The 15,201-nt window shown below is 44.4% G+C and overlaps 1 protein-coding gene across 1 annotated transcript in view; it reads right to left on the reverse strand.

Annotated features, from left to right (window-relative positions):
• The window catches only part of ANXA7 (annexin A7), a 452,163-nt gene that overhangs the window by 205,955 nt on the left and 231,007 nt on the right, over positions 1-15,201 (reverse strand). Inside the window, exon 7 of the mRNA XM_078643136.1 lies at positions 6,015-6,109. Within this exon, the coding sequence (XP_078499262.1) occupies positions 6,015-6,109 (95 nt within the window). The remainder of the gene's footprint in view (positions 1-6,014; positions 6,110-15,201) is intronic.

Consider the following 15,201-nt stretch of genomic DNA (forward strand, 5'->3'; position numbering starts at 1 on the left):
GGTCGAGTACACCACAGAGTACACCGTTTCCAGTGACTCCCTCATCTTCTTCCTTGGTGTAGGTGATCGAGAGGCAGCGCCCCCTGTCGGTGACTGACGTCACCGTCGTGCCCCGGACGATCCGGAAGGACTCCTGACTCCAGAACGCCTCCTGGAGGATGATCTCTTCCACTTTGGCGTCGAAGAACGCCTCCTCGACACCGACGAACGCTGTCTCAGCGTCGATCTATGTCTCGACGACGGGCTTCTCCGCCTCGAAGCTGAAGATCTGTGCCTCGACGCTGAAGATCTGCGCCTTGACGTCGTACGTGTCCTTCTCGACGCCGACCGACGAGTCGATGTCGAAGGTGAACAATGGCGTCGCCTCGACGGCGAGCGATGAGTCGACGCCAAGGGCGAGCGGCGGTTTCGCCTTGACGGCGAGTGCCGACGCCGACTGGGATCCTTACAACATCGAGGTGTCGATGACGACGTCGATGATGAGGACGTCTTCGGTGGTGATCTCGATGGCGGTCTCGTCAGTCCCCTCGACGCCGAACGTAGACGTCGCCTCGACCCAGAGCCCTGGGGAGACGGGGAGCAGATCGCAGTCATGCCTCTCGACGCCGTCATCGATGGTATCGACGTCAACGGAAAACGGCGACGCTTTCTGACCTTCTTGACGCTGGGGAGCCCCCCAGAGACCTCAGCATGGGCAGAGGAAGTAGATCCAGCCTGCCCAGACCCACCTTGACTCTGCAGTCTTCTTTCTTCCAGTCCTTGGAGCCTGATCTTCTTTCTGTCTCTCAGGGTCCTGGAGGAGAAGTTCTGGCAAATCTCACACTTCTCAGGAAGATGAGTAGAAGGGAGGCACAGGATACACAGAGGATGTGGGCCCGACTTGGCCTTCTTCCTGGAGCACTCCGGGCATTCATCAAACAATGCTGGCATTTTTGACAAAAAAGGAGTGCTCAGAATACTAGAAGAGGAAGAGGGCACCATAATACGGCGAGTGTAAACACTCACACACTTTAAAAGTGCAAACATTCTTACAACAAACCCAAAAAAGGGTGAGCTCAATGCTCCAGGGTCCTCCTAGCAGGAGCCGGAAAAAAGAACTGAAAGTAAATGGGACCTGCAGGGCATTCTGGGATACTGAGAAAGTGCTAGAAAGTTTTCTTAAAGACACGGTATCCCTTTGTGAGCCACATAATGGCAGCCTATGGGGCTTGCCTGTCCTTCCCTTCCTCTCTATCATTCCAGAGGCTTTGTTGGTAAAAGGGGAAGTTTTTCTCTATGGTGAAAACTTGGCAGGCTGTGCTGCTTGTGGTTTTGGTGGAATGTCTAGTTGAAGTACTGGACAGTGTAGCCTGTGAATATAGGCTGCATTATTTGTCTTTAAATTCTCTCTTAAGTGTCTGTGCAGGACTGCATTTGTAGACAACTTAAGAGATTATTTTTGATTGCTCCGGGGTCCACGCTCATGAGCCGGACTATTCACTAGATTATGACTATGCACAGAGATCCCCTACTACAGAATCAAATGCACCAAAGCATTAACAAAGAACACGTCAACAGGACCTGCACCAGCCAGCACTCCTGTGCAAACTTTCATTCATTCCCTCCCAATTCCATCTCTTACTCAGGCAGTAATCCACTTATTTTGTTGTTCGCCGTTTGAATTGAAATATACCACTGATTTCCCCTACGAACTGCATAAAAACTGGTCTACAGGTCAATTAAAGCAATTTTATTTACATTAGCTTGCACTGCTTTAGGGAAAAAGATACAAAGTCAGTTACTGATCTGCAGTTTTCTGTTTGGCTTACGAATTCACAATGATGCTCAAACCAATTTCCCTCATTCTCTAGGCCTCTAGCACGCTTTTAGACAGAACTTGTAGTATCCTTGTGTTATGTATTTTGGTGACGATCTGGAGCATATCTCACGCTCTACAGGTGGTCTTATGGAAGCTGAAGATTACAAGAGGTTTACATGTTGAAAAGGCCCTACAGCGATTACAAGCAAAGACACCACAAGGAAATTTCACAGAAGTACTTTGTCAATTTGGCCACAGAGACTGCGTAAGTAGACTTACTGGAGTAAGTGTTGAAACTAAGGAAATTAAAAAAGAAGCAAAGGAAACTGGAGCAGCACGCTTCGCAGCCCCACCAGTGTCCATTACATCGGACAGTCCCTTCTCAAGCGTGCACTACTCGGTGTCATGTGGTTACATCAACAGGAACTGTGTCTCCAGGGAAAGTAAGGCACTACATTTTTGATTTTCTACTTTAAAAAAAAATTGTTTTATGGACACTGCACGCGTGGACATCCTCGATGACCTGTCTGTCAACCCCATCTTCATCTGTAAGTGTGTACAAGAAGGTACAAGCATACACAGTGGTACAGTTTATCGTCCTGTGAGGAGTGTTTTGACCGCGTTGGCTTGGCACCTCTGCCTACTTGGATTGACTTATCTTTTTAAAGGCATTTGATAGGATGTCAGCTCATCTTGTGTGACATTGGGGGTGAGACATATGTTGTCTCTTATTGTTGAAGTCTTTTGAACCCTTTTCCCAACAGTGTCAGTTTATCCGCTTTGTCATTTTTCAAAACGTTTGCCACGTGTCACCATCAGCGTGTGCACACCTTCCTGCGTCCTGCTGCCTGCAACGGATCCTCTGTGACGTTTTTTATTCTTCGTGGCACAGTCAGCTGCTTCGCAACGTTCAGGAGCATGCTCTCACAGCAAGCCACCCGTAGCAGTCGTGACAACGTTCCACCATCTTGGGTATGGCGTTAGCATTTCTACAAGTTCCTCTTCATCCGGAGGGTTTTGGCTCTTTTCAGGCTGGTCTGTCACTTTTGTTTCAGCAGCACTCTACAAGCTCATCTTCATCCGGACGTTTGGGTGGTCTTCAAGCTGGTCCATCACCTTTGTTGTTTTTTTTTTTTTTTTTTTAAAAGGTTGTGACGATTACTAATCTTTATTGATGTACGTCACCAACGGAAACAACCCTGTTTCCTTCACTTGTTTAAGTCGTAGAGTGTTGGTTAAGGCAGTTGCAGTACTGTTGAGCACGTTATACTCAAGCGGCTGTGTAACATGTGGGTTTGACTTAACTAGGAAATTGCTCGTCTGAGGGAACAGTGACTTATGTGATCTTCCATCAGTAGTTCTTCAAAGACATTGTGGATTATCAAAGAAGTGACTTTAAATAACATGGCGGTTCTCCAGCACATTCCACATCCATCAATGCTATTCGTGTGAGAATTCACTCACAGGTGTTCTCCTTAGTCAAAGTGATGCATTAACCACTTGATGCAGGGCATTTTTCTTCGTTTTGTCTTGCAGGGCTTATACTGTTCATTTTTGTTTACCTTGCGGGGGTTGTCTCATTTACTTAGTTCATGTTTTCGAGCCTTTATTTGGGATGTTGGAGTGGGTGTCAGTCCCATTTCCTTGTTTTCGTTGCCCATGTGCATAAGTCATCTTGTGATGCACGTAGGTTTGGCCTGTTTTTCTTGTCACTTTCCAGTTCTGGATGGAAGCGGTTTCAGTCCCATGTCCTCTCTTTACGTTCTTCACTGATTTGTTAAACCTCTGTATCCTTTTCCCTAGAGGTAGCTTAAGGGGTGTGTTCCCTTGTAACCTTTGGTTTGGGTTTTAGTCAGTCCCATTTCGATGTTGTTGGACAATTCTCTTATGATGTCAACCCTAACCCTATGTGGGTTATGAGTTTGGCCATTTTACAAGTTTTAATGTAGATCCTTTCATTTGGGTATGTGTTTTTGGGTGTTAGTCCCACTTACACTTTTTGACGTCATGTTTTTGTTTTGTGCGTAAGTCGCCCCGCGCCTTCCGTGGTTGCTTTGTTTTGTGTGTAAGTCGCCCCACGCCTCACGTTGTCATGTCTTGTGTGTAAGTCACCCTGCACATCACTTCCTCATGATGTGTGTGTAAGACACCTTGTGCTTCACATTTTTTACTTTACGTCTGTATGTCAGCCTCTGCTTCACATCGACATATTGTGTGCGTGTACCACACTGTGATGCACCTGTGTAGGTTGTTTTGTGCTGCACATGTTCTTATGGGTGTTAGTCCCATACAACACTAGTATTGGTTATGGGTTAGTCCCATTTTAGCTTGTCCATCTCTTGAGGGGTGGCGTGTTGGGTTTATGTTCCCTTAACCACAGTTTCCTTACATGAGGAGTACTTTCTTGGGTGTTGTTCGCCCACAGTGTTTGAGTCTTGGGGTACGTTTCCCCCTTTACTCCTTTCACATGTGTCTACATTTCCTTCAGTGAGATAGTTGCTCACTTTTTCTCTGTGAACTGTTCTTTCACTACTTATGCTTTCACTTTTTGTCTACCTTAAAGGAGGAGGATGGTGTTAGTGTGTTTCTGTCCTTTCATTCTCCTTTCCTCCTTTGTTTGTCTGTCTGTTCATCCTCTCGTGATGTGGTTTAATCTTTCATCCCAGGGTTTATGGACTGTATTCTTTTTTGTATATTGTTGTTTATGGTTGTCCTTCATTTTTATTATGGTTCTATTTGTTTTTCTATTCAAGAGGGAGAGGATAATGTAGTATCCTTGTGTTATGTTATATTGTTCTCTGTCACAGCTAGTGTGTGTGTTCTGTGTAGAATGTTGGTATGATTGACCTGAGTGGAATGCTTGGGTGCCTTGGTGTGAGTGATTCAGTTGGAAGATGGGCTGAGCAGCTAGGAGGCTGCTCCTGGTGGGGCAGCCCATAAGGCTCTGGAACTACTCTTCTTATGGACTTAATAAACTACCTGAAACTCAGCTCGGCTACGTCTACTATGTCTACTCAACACGTGGTACCAGCCCACTACAGAACTCTGCTAAAAACCTTTATTGACTTGTTCATAGGGAAGATTCACTAACCGAATGACAATCTATCTCGATTTGCAATTTTAAAAATGAGGACCATTTTGGCTTTATACCACATGCCTGGTGAGCACGGATTTGTAATAACAAAGCAAACAACTCTTTGTTAAAACATGCACCTAAACCTCAAACATGCATTTCATTAACTCTAGGAGAAACAGTTCCTGTCTATTTCTTTTTCCTTACTATCACATTCTAGCTTTGCTAAACAATAAATGGGCAAACAAGAGTGTTTTTTTAACCACAATCAAAAGCAAGGTAGTGTCCCCCGCACTCATACTCCACTCCTGTTTCAAGATGTCCATCACAAAGAGGTACAAAGTGGGCATGCTAACCTGCAGTATTTGTAAAACAAGCATGTTTTTTTCTACCAAACCTTTTGCTATAGCTCTCCAGAAGCCTCTCAGCTCTTTGCATTGTGCTGCTTAACATAGGTTTCCCCATTTTCCTCTTTAACATACTTTTGCTTTTATATTATTATATATGTTCACTTCCTAGAAATCTTTTGTTGGATTACACCCCATCTTAGTTCTTATCGCCTGAATTGGTGTTACCATCTTCTTAATATTAATCGTCATCAAACCAGCATGCCAAAGGCACCGCATTTGATGCTCTCACCGTTGGTGCAGATCTTGGCCATGATTCTTTGATATTTTACATCAAGTCATAGTCCTCCAGTATCACCGGATTCCGAGCAACAAAGAATTCTCATCAGATGGGAAGTCAATGACTAATGAACTAAGACAGGTTGCTTGGTCAAGGTTTCCAGATGTAAAATACAGAAACCGAGGCGTAGCTGTGTTTGTGAAATTTACTAGCAGCGTCCTGGGAATAAACCTGTGAAAACATTGTTTTGAGCTTATTACATCCTTTAAAAGGATCACATTTATAATGAGTAATTTGCCAGTTTGAGTCCAAAATGACAGAAGGGGTATTTTCACCATTCAAAGAGTATACATTATTCATATGTGCATTATGCTTGAAATTAATGTATAGGATTGGGCAAAGCATAAAATAAAAGGAGACTTAAATGTCAGTCAAATAGTTTTATATAGTTTAAGGTCTATTCATAACCGTAATGTTGCTTACGCTTTTGAAAATTGTGTTTATTGGACAGATTACCTTGCCATATGCAGTCTTAAAAGCAGCCTTAATTTTTTGTCTTTGGTCACCCGAGCGATTGGCAATAACATCTATGATGGCTTGCTCATCAGTTCCTGAAAGACAAACAGAAAAATTATAAAAATCGCTCTATGGTAAGACTTAGAAATTTAGATTTTCTAAACTTCAATGTATTAATTTAAATAACGAAGCACTTGTCACTTTTATTCAATACATGAAACCTAATTAGCCGTTCAGCAGTGCTAACTAAGCAAACCCTCAGCGTACTGGACATCTGGTCAGTTTCAGGAGTTCAATTACCATCGCATTCTCTCCTCTCTACTTATTCTATCCTCCGCCTCCTTTCCTCTTTTTCTATTCTCTGCGCTCTCCAAAAGGAGATCATTTCCCAGAGGTAGATCCCCCTGCTTCACTATGCTTTGATGCTCTTGCTGAAGATTAGGGAAAGGTAAGAAGGGAAAATGGTGGACAGATATTTGATATTTATTAGTTTTTGTAAAGCGCGTCTATCGCTCCGGAAGGAGCATCTTGGCGCTGAGCAGACAGAAGAAGCCAACTGGGCGTGAAACAGGATCAGATGGCTGCGAGGACCAAAGAGTCGAGTTGAGAGAATATCCATGTCTTCAGGAGTTTCCTGAAGAGGCTTTCTGAGGGGGCGTGCCTGAGGTAGAAGGGGAGGCTATTCCATGCCTTTGCTGCCAGGAGTGAGAATGTTTTTCCGCCCTTTGTTTTGAGCTTAAACCTGGGTATGGTGACCAGGTTGGCTCCTGATGACCTAAGGGAACGTAATGGAATATAGTGTGGGAAGCGCTTAATGAGATAGGAGGGGCCTGTGTTCTTGGTAGCTTTAAAAACTGTGACAAGAAGTTTAAAAAGGATTCTTTTGGGGAGGGGCAGCCAGTGGAGAGTGTTAAGGGCTGCGGAGGCAGAAGACCTTCGAGGGAGTTTGAGGACGAGCCTAGCCGCTGCGTGCTGTACGCTCTGTAGCTTCTTAAGGGTAGACTTCTTTATGCCTGCCAGGAGACCGTTGCAATAGTCTAGCCTAGATAGAATCAGGGCAACGGCAACTGATTTCCTGGCAGAGATAGGGAGAAAGTCGAAGAATTTCTTAAGTTGTCTGATAAGGTTGAAACAGCATCCCGCCGTGATGCGCACATGGTCGTCAAAACTGAGGGAAGAGTCGAATTGGACGCCCAGATTGCGGGCCGAGGAGACTGCACTGGGAGGAGCTTCCGAATGTTGAGGCCACCAATCTTTTGGGGAAAAACGGGTGTCTTTGCCTAAGGGTATGATTTCGGTTTTGGCGCTATTGCACTTTAAATGGTTGTTTTTGAGCCAAGCGAATACTTGGGAGAGGCAATTCTGGAATCTCAGAGCGGCATCAGGTGTTTTTTTATCCAAGGTGACGACAAGTTGTGTGTCGTCAGCATAAGATGTTACTAGGATGCCATGGGATTCAATCAGGGCGAGCAGTGGGGCCATGTAGATATTAAAAAAGAGGGGACTAAGAATAGACCCCTGGGGCACCCCTGATATAATGGTTCTTTCACCGGAGAGAAAGGGGCCAAGTTAGACGGTTTGGGACCTTTGGGAGAGGAATGACGTTATCCATTTTAGTGCAGTGCCTGTCACACCGATCTCGCGCATTCTGTAAATGAGGATGTCATGGGAGATGGTATCAAACGCGGCAGTTAAGTCGAGCAGGATGAGTACAGCGTGTTTCCCCTCATCCTGCAAGAACTTGATGGTGTCGGATAGCTCGATCAAGGCAGTTTCAGTGGAGTGGCCGGGGCGGAAACCAGATTGTTGTGGGTGGAGGATGTGGTTATTTTCCACAAATGCTTTTAACTCCTCATGTACTATTTGCTCAGTGATTTTGCCTAGTACCGGGAGTAGGGAGATTGGGCGCATGTTGGAAAGGTCTGTCGGGGATTTATTTTGTTTTTTCATTAGCGGCTTAACGATGGCCTTCTTCCATTCTGCGGGGACGGTGCCTGAGCTGAGGGATTGGTTAACAATGGAATTGATGAGAGGGTTGACGGCCTCGATAAAAAGGTGGAGGATAGCAGGGGGGCAGGAGTCCGTGGGGGCTCCTGATCGGCAAGACATAATGGCCTTCTGGGTTTGGAGCAAGGTCACTGTTGGAAAATTACCAAGCAGGGGCAAATTTGTGGTGGCAGCTTGTGGGGGGACAGAAGAGGGGGGAAAATCCTGACGAATGTTATTAATTTTCTCAACGAAGAAGTCGGCGATTTGGTCGCAAAGGATTTGGGATGGGGGGATTTCCACTGTGAGGGCCTTGGGATGGGTGAAGGACTTGACAATATTGAAAATCGTCTGTTGTTTCTGATTGGCTGATTCTATTGCTGCAGAAAAGAACTCCTTTTTTGCATTTTTTATGTGAGACAGGTATTGTTTCCTCTGTTGGGTGTATCGGGTTCTGGAAGAAGGATCATAGGTTTTCCTCCACTCTCTTTCAAGAACCCTACACTTATGGTGACTATCGGTAAGGGCCTGGGTATACCAGGGGGCATTGGGTTTTCTTTTGTGAAGAATAGGTTTTAGGTGGGTTGAATTAGAATTGGCCAGAACAAGTTGATTGATCCAGATGTGAAAGTTTATGGAGTCTAGTGATACATCTCCAGCAGTAGTGGGCGGGGGGGTGGGGAGCTGAGGGTGGAGTTTAATAGAATCTGCTACTTTCTTCCAGTTGGTCGAGTAGGTTGGAGGGGTGTTCTTGGTACTTGGTTGTGATATGGGTTTTGCCAGGACTGAGAAGGGTATAAAGCAATGGTCAGTCCAAATTTGTGGGATAGGGGGGGATACAGCTAGAGTGATTGAATTTGAGCAAATGCCATCTAGTGTGTGGCCGGCCTGGTGTGTGGGGGGAATGACTAATTGAGAGAGACCAAAGATGTCAAGGGATTGTAGGAAAGTGAGAGTGTGGGGGTCTACGCGGGATTCCAAATGAAGATTAAAGTCACCGAGAAGGGTGAAGTTGGGATAGTGGGACAAAAGGGATCCAAGGGTTTCATCCAAGGAATCTAGGAAGGGCGTGGCGTTACCAGGAGGGCGATAGACAAGGCCTCCGGAAAAGGAAGTAAAAGGGTTAATGTGGATTACAAAACCTATGCTCTCGCAGTCCTTGAGGGTGGCCAGGTCAAATGTGTGGCACCTCACGGATTTCCTAATTATGATAGCTAACCCGCCTCCCCTGCCAGCTGGTCTATCCCGTCTGTAGATGGTAAAGTCAGGGGGAAGGGCAATTGCCAGATCTGGGTTAGATGAGTCATTGAGCCAGGATTCGGTGATAAACAGGGCCTCGAGGTCATGGAAAAGTACAAGGTCATGGATGTCTTGTGCGTGGCACGCTAAAGATCTTGCATTAATAAGTCCGAAGTGGAAGGTAGATGGTTTTCGCGAAATTGGGGGGGGTTGCCGTAGTAAATTGCTAGTGGGCGTCAGGGAGGACCATCTACATCGACGACACGAGAAAGGGCCATAAAGATGGTAGATGGGAGAATAATCCTTACAACTATGGCTAGCAGTTGGCAGTCGTATTGTAAGTAGATCATTCGAATTGTACCTGATTATTGGGTGGATTTGGGCAGTATGGCCGGCTCTCGGCGCGGACTTGGCACGGACGGGCACAGACGGGCTTGGCTTAGGCGCGGCTTCGGCGCGCGTCCGGCGCCTCCGCTGCGCCAGCCCGCTGCGCCGTCTGGCCGCCGTGCACATTTTATAGAAGGTAGGAGGGTGGGAAGGACGGCCCGACGTGAGCGCTGTCCCCACCTGCCACACTCAAGATGGCGCCCACCGCCGCCGGGATTCGGCTGAGAAGCGGCTGGGCTGAACAACAACAGTAAGGTGTGTAGAGGTGTCAGAGTACCTACATTTACAATTCCCCTTATTCTGATGTCCCCCACATGAAAAATCAGGCGGTTGGGGACAAGAAGCACTCAAGCATATTTATTTTATGTTGTCGCTACTATTTCTTATCATATTAATAAGACACAGAATTGCAAGACGTTGAGTTTTACAAATCGTTCTTTAAAAACAAATTTACAAAGTCGGAAAAAGATTTGCCTTGCCGCAAATCAAGTTCTGATCTAATTTCTAGATAACACAGACTAATTATCAATTGTTTGGGAGTAGCAAACTGCCTACTTCACTCCTTATGTTCCCTACAATGTACATACTATTTGGGAACTCCTTTTAGACTATCATGGAAAGTTTATCCCGCCCTAGGAGTTTTCTCGGACATTCCAACAGTTTATCTACGCAGTAGTCAGAAAATGAACTTCTGTTTTAATCCTTCGCTCCCCCAAGAAAGAGCACCGGGAAACAGCTTGGCTACTTTTTAATTAAATGGAAATGAAAATGCGCAGATACCCCACCAACTCAGAGTACACTTGCTGCTGATAATTGCCAATACTCTCCCTTTCAAATGAAACAAGCATTGGCATAGCCAATAGGTCTCTTCTCGTCTTTGGGACATTATAATTGTTTAGCCATGCAACAGTTGATGTTGCACCAAGGACATTGTGCTGCTTAACCAAATACTTAGAAGGTCCAAAGAAGAGACCTATTGGCTATGCCAATGCTTATTTTTTTATGTACCCAGGTGCTCAGCCTGGGGGACCCACGACAAACCCTCAGGGCCCCACTCCCCCAGCGCACAATTGCGCCTCAGGGGGACACCTCATGTCTGAAAGAGAGGGAGACCTCCCCCACTACTTGCCTTGTTTCTCAGCGCTGCAGATGGTATCAGGACAACCCCGCAGTATTTACCTTTCTCAACCTGACAGGGGGTGAACGCCTGAATGCCCAGATGGGGATTTATTCATTTAGTGCGGTCTGCACTCCTCCCGCCGGAATCCCTTGGCACCACCGGAGAAGGCTTCGGCAAGCAACAAAGATATACTTACAGCTTGCTTCAATACCCACGTTTTCAGCCATTTTCTAAATTAAGCACGCTCATAAAAGCAGCGAAACGAAACAATTTAGAACTGAATTATTCACTGCCTATCTGCTATCTGATGTATGCGGGTTACACGATGCGCTCAGACCTGCAGCTACAGTCCCCGAGCCTCTCCTCCACAAAGGAGGAGACGTGAAAATGCATGGATAATGGCAGCATCTATACCAGAGGTTTGATTCTTTGTCTAGGGTAGTAAGCGCTCTATAATTTCGTTTTGAAGGTGCGCTCAAACAGGGGTCCCCAGCTCATGATACTACAGCGCTGCCGCAGCATCACAAAATTCTATTTATATCGTGAACTCGGGCCATGCTTTACCTGATCATGCATTATATTGCACAAGGTCAAATTTAAAAATATCTTTTTTTTTGTGTGGGCAAGGAAAGATTGAGCTAGTTGCCCAGAAACCAAGATGGCGAGCCGACTCTGGGATTGAACTTAGTTTACTTGTTTCAAGGACGTCAATCTAATCATAACAGCGCTAAATGGCGGCTTCTGCCTGTGCCATAACGAAAGTGCCCATAGTCTGGATTAAGAGATGCAACTGGTAATGCTTGAAACCTGCTGGCCATACCGCACTGCTTGGGGGGGGGGGGGGGGGTCAGGCTACAAGCTCTGAGAAACCTGTCTGGGTGGAGCGTGGGGGCAGGGTGACTGCACTGCTTGGGGTGTAGAAGGAAAATGAAAATGAATGAAAAAAATGTATTGTTCAGTTACTGGAAAATTACAATTAAAACAACATTAAACAATTCTTCTTACATTTTATACATTATTAAGACCACATAATTAAAAGAAACTTTTCATCAATGTATAAAACCAAATATAAATAAAACCATCCTCATTGTCCACAGTTAAGCAATTTCTTCTCCACTATTTCTATAAACTTCAAAAGTCTACCCGTGAATTGCAAGCTTTCTCCTTGTAAACTGTCTATGACTGCTTGTCGGCATGTTCGTATAATTTGACTATTAAAGTCCGACCTTAACAGCCTCCTACGTTCCTCTATTAGTGCAGGGCAGCTACAGATGATATGACAAATGTCTTCCCTCTTGTAATAACAGAGGCGACACGCCCTCTCACTACTCAATTTCCATGTAGGGGCGTCTCCAAGAAATTTGCTATTTCCAAATCGGAGATTCAGCAGCTTCAGCTTTGCCCTTTGGCTATTTGAGTCTCCTAAATATCTTTGGGGTTTTAGCATACCGTACGAAGCAATAACTGTCCATGAATGGGATCTCTTTGCCAGTACTGCTTTATCCCATAAAGACGACAATTTTTTGCTGCACCCATTTATAATTTTATTAAAAGCCACCTGTGAAAGAGGTAAGGCCCATAGTTGTTCCGCATTGAACGTATCTATCGCCAGTTTGAAATATTCACGGGCCTGCTTGTGTTTATTATCGCATATTGCCTCCCAAACCACTGTCATAAGCGAGGAATTATTATCCCTTCTAATTTTTTGGCAGAATTTTAAATAAGCTCCTAAGCTATTTAGGTTCTGTCGTTTAAGTCCGAACTCAAGTCGGATTTGTGCCGGTGAAGAATGTCACGGGAGATTAAACGGGCGTCGGTAGGTCCCTGTCACTAGCTTATCTATGGTGTTGTCAGCACAACCTCTTAAGGTCTCTACTCCATATGCAAGAGTTGGCACGTTTAACTGACATAATTTGTAATAGTTGGTTAAGGGGAAGCCCTTTTAAGTTATTGTGAAGTTTGGAAAATGCAGCAATTAATGAGTTGTTTCTTCTCTGTAGTGCAGCACACTGTTCATTACACGTGCCCCTAGCATCTATTATAAACACCCAGATATCTATATTCAGTGACCGATTCTAATACAGTCCCCTCCATTCTCAATTTTGGTCTTACAGCCAACCCTCTAGTCACCAGCATTGTTTTTGTCTTTTTTAAGTTAATCTTTAGGCCATGAGTGGAGGCGTACTGTGCACTTTCATTAATTAATCTCTGCAGACCCACCTTGGTATAGCTTAATAAAACAATATCATCGGCATAAAGTAAATGTGAAACATTAAAACCGGCAACAGTCGGAGAGTGAGAATTAATTTCACTAAGCCTTGATGAAATCCCAGCTAAATACAAGTTAAATAAGGTTGGGGCCAAAACACACCCCTGCTTCAGCCCGTCACTTATCACCATTTTTTTGGACAAAACTGTGCCTTGCCCCAACCTTACTCTCGTCCAAGTATTAGTATATAGCAATTGTATCGCTCAACAAACTCGGTGAGATTCCCATTTTCGATAACTTGTTCCAAAGAATATTTTGGTGCACTGTGTCCAAGGCTGAGCTAAAATCAATAAAACATAAGTAAAGGTTCATTTTACGGCTTCTGGCCATTTCCATTATAAGAACTAGCATTTGAATATTAATAATCGTCCCCATGCCTTTAATAAAGCCTGTTTGGTTTTTTGGGAGTAAATTACTGGCAGCAACCCAGTCCGTGAGTTCTGTTAGCAGACACTTAGCAAAAAACTTAGCTTCGCAATCCATTAAAGCTATAAGTCTATAGTTAGCAGGATCCGAGCCTTGACCAGCTTTGTAAATCGGAGCCAAAATTGAGCCTCTCCATTTGTCTGGGACTTCTTCCTTCCATAAAACATTATTGAACAAGTTTGACAAGTTCTTTGCCCAATATTGTGGATTTTCTTTAAATAGTGCTTGAGGGAGGCCATTTGGCCCTGGTGCACTACTCCGTCTGCTGGAACTTATAATTTTTTCCACTGTTGTCCACTGGATCATTTGCTGGGTGTTTTTCCTTTCATTATCATTGACACTTGTATTTTCTACTGAATTTACTTCTGTTCGCTTTATCATATTTCTGGTGTAACCTGTCATTGATCCCAAATGCTTCTCCCAGACTTCTTCCGATATATTTGACACCAGTTGTTGTTGTTTCCCAGCATTGGCTTGATTGACCAGTCTCCAAAATTCACGTGCATCTTTACGTTTTGCTGCATAATTAATTTTACACCAGAACAGATCAAGCTCAGTTTCTGTTTGTATCCATACTTCTTTTTTTATAGAGTGACCTCAGTTTTGGTAATATCTTACTCCTGACATTAGAGGATGGTTGATTTCTAAGGACCCTCAGCGCATTGTTAAATTTCCTTTTCGCTATCTTAAGTTGAACAGTCATTTTTTTTGGAAAAGATGTAGCCGATGTTACCATGCCTTTTGAACGCACCGCATTTTTCTCCACTAGATTGGTTATGAACTGCTCCCAGAGGGTCAATGGGTTTTGCTCTATTCTATTTAACTCTTCCTCCCATTGGTCTCTTGCATGCTGTTCGATCTTTTGTATATTATTTACAGTCCAGCTTATCCTTCTATAGGTCAGACCCATGGGTTCCCCTAACTCAGGGGCGCTTTGTTCGTGTCGGGTAATGTGAAGATTGAGGCTGATCATTTGTGGTTGGTGATCACTTTCCAGTCTATTTCCCACATTATAGCTTATTATTGATCGGTATAATGGGAGAGACACTAAAGTGTAATCAATAACAGCTTCGGATTGAGCCGTAAAATGGGTCGCCTGAGCTGGGATGTCCGGATCAACTCGGCCATTCAAACCTCGAAGGCCATGATGCTCCAGGTTTATCACTGTATCTTTACCCATTTTGACTAATCGTTGTTTAGTTGCATCAATTGCCGGGATATGCCAAAATTGATCAATCTCCTCCAATATTTGATCCCTAGGCGCCCCATGGAAGAAATTCATGTCAAGATTATCCAAGGGACTGGATTAATCGTGCTTAATGTTATTAATAGGCTCAGTATTATCTCTATGGTTTCTTTTTTGTTGCTGCCAAGAGGATGAATGTATACATTTATCATCATCAAAGAAGGGATCTTATTTCCTGTGCTAACTGGCCAGACCTTAATTGCTTGAATGTTTGAATGGTTAATTTCCACTTCTTCGATCTTTATTTTTAAGGCCACTGAAACATAAATGGCCAAACCTCCTGCTGCTCGCCCCTTCAATTTTGTTTTAATTGCTGGTTTACTATAGCATAAGTATGCTGGTAACTTAATTTCCTCCTGTGCCCATGTTTCTTGAAAGAGGATTATCTGATACCTTCCAATATATGTTAGGAATTCACGATCGTCCACTTTTGCTGCCAAACCCTCTATGTTCCATGAGCAGATGTCTACATTTAGTGCCAGAGCCTCTACATTCCATGCGCGGGTGCCACCTT

This window comes from Lissotriton helveticus, chromosome 5_1 (assembly GCF_964261635.1).
Source record: "Lissotriton helveticus chromosome 5_1, aLisHel1.1, whole genome shotgun sequence".
Lineage (NCBI taxonomy): Eukaryota > Metazoa > Chordata > Amphibia > Caudata > Salamandridae > Lissotriton > Lissotriton helveticus.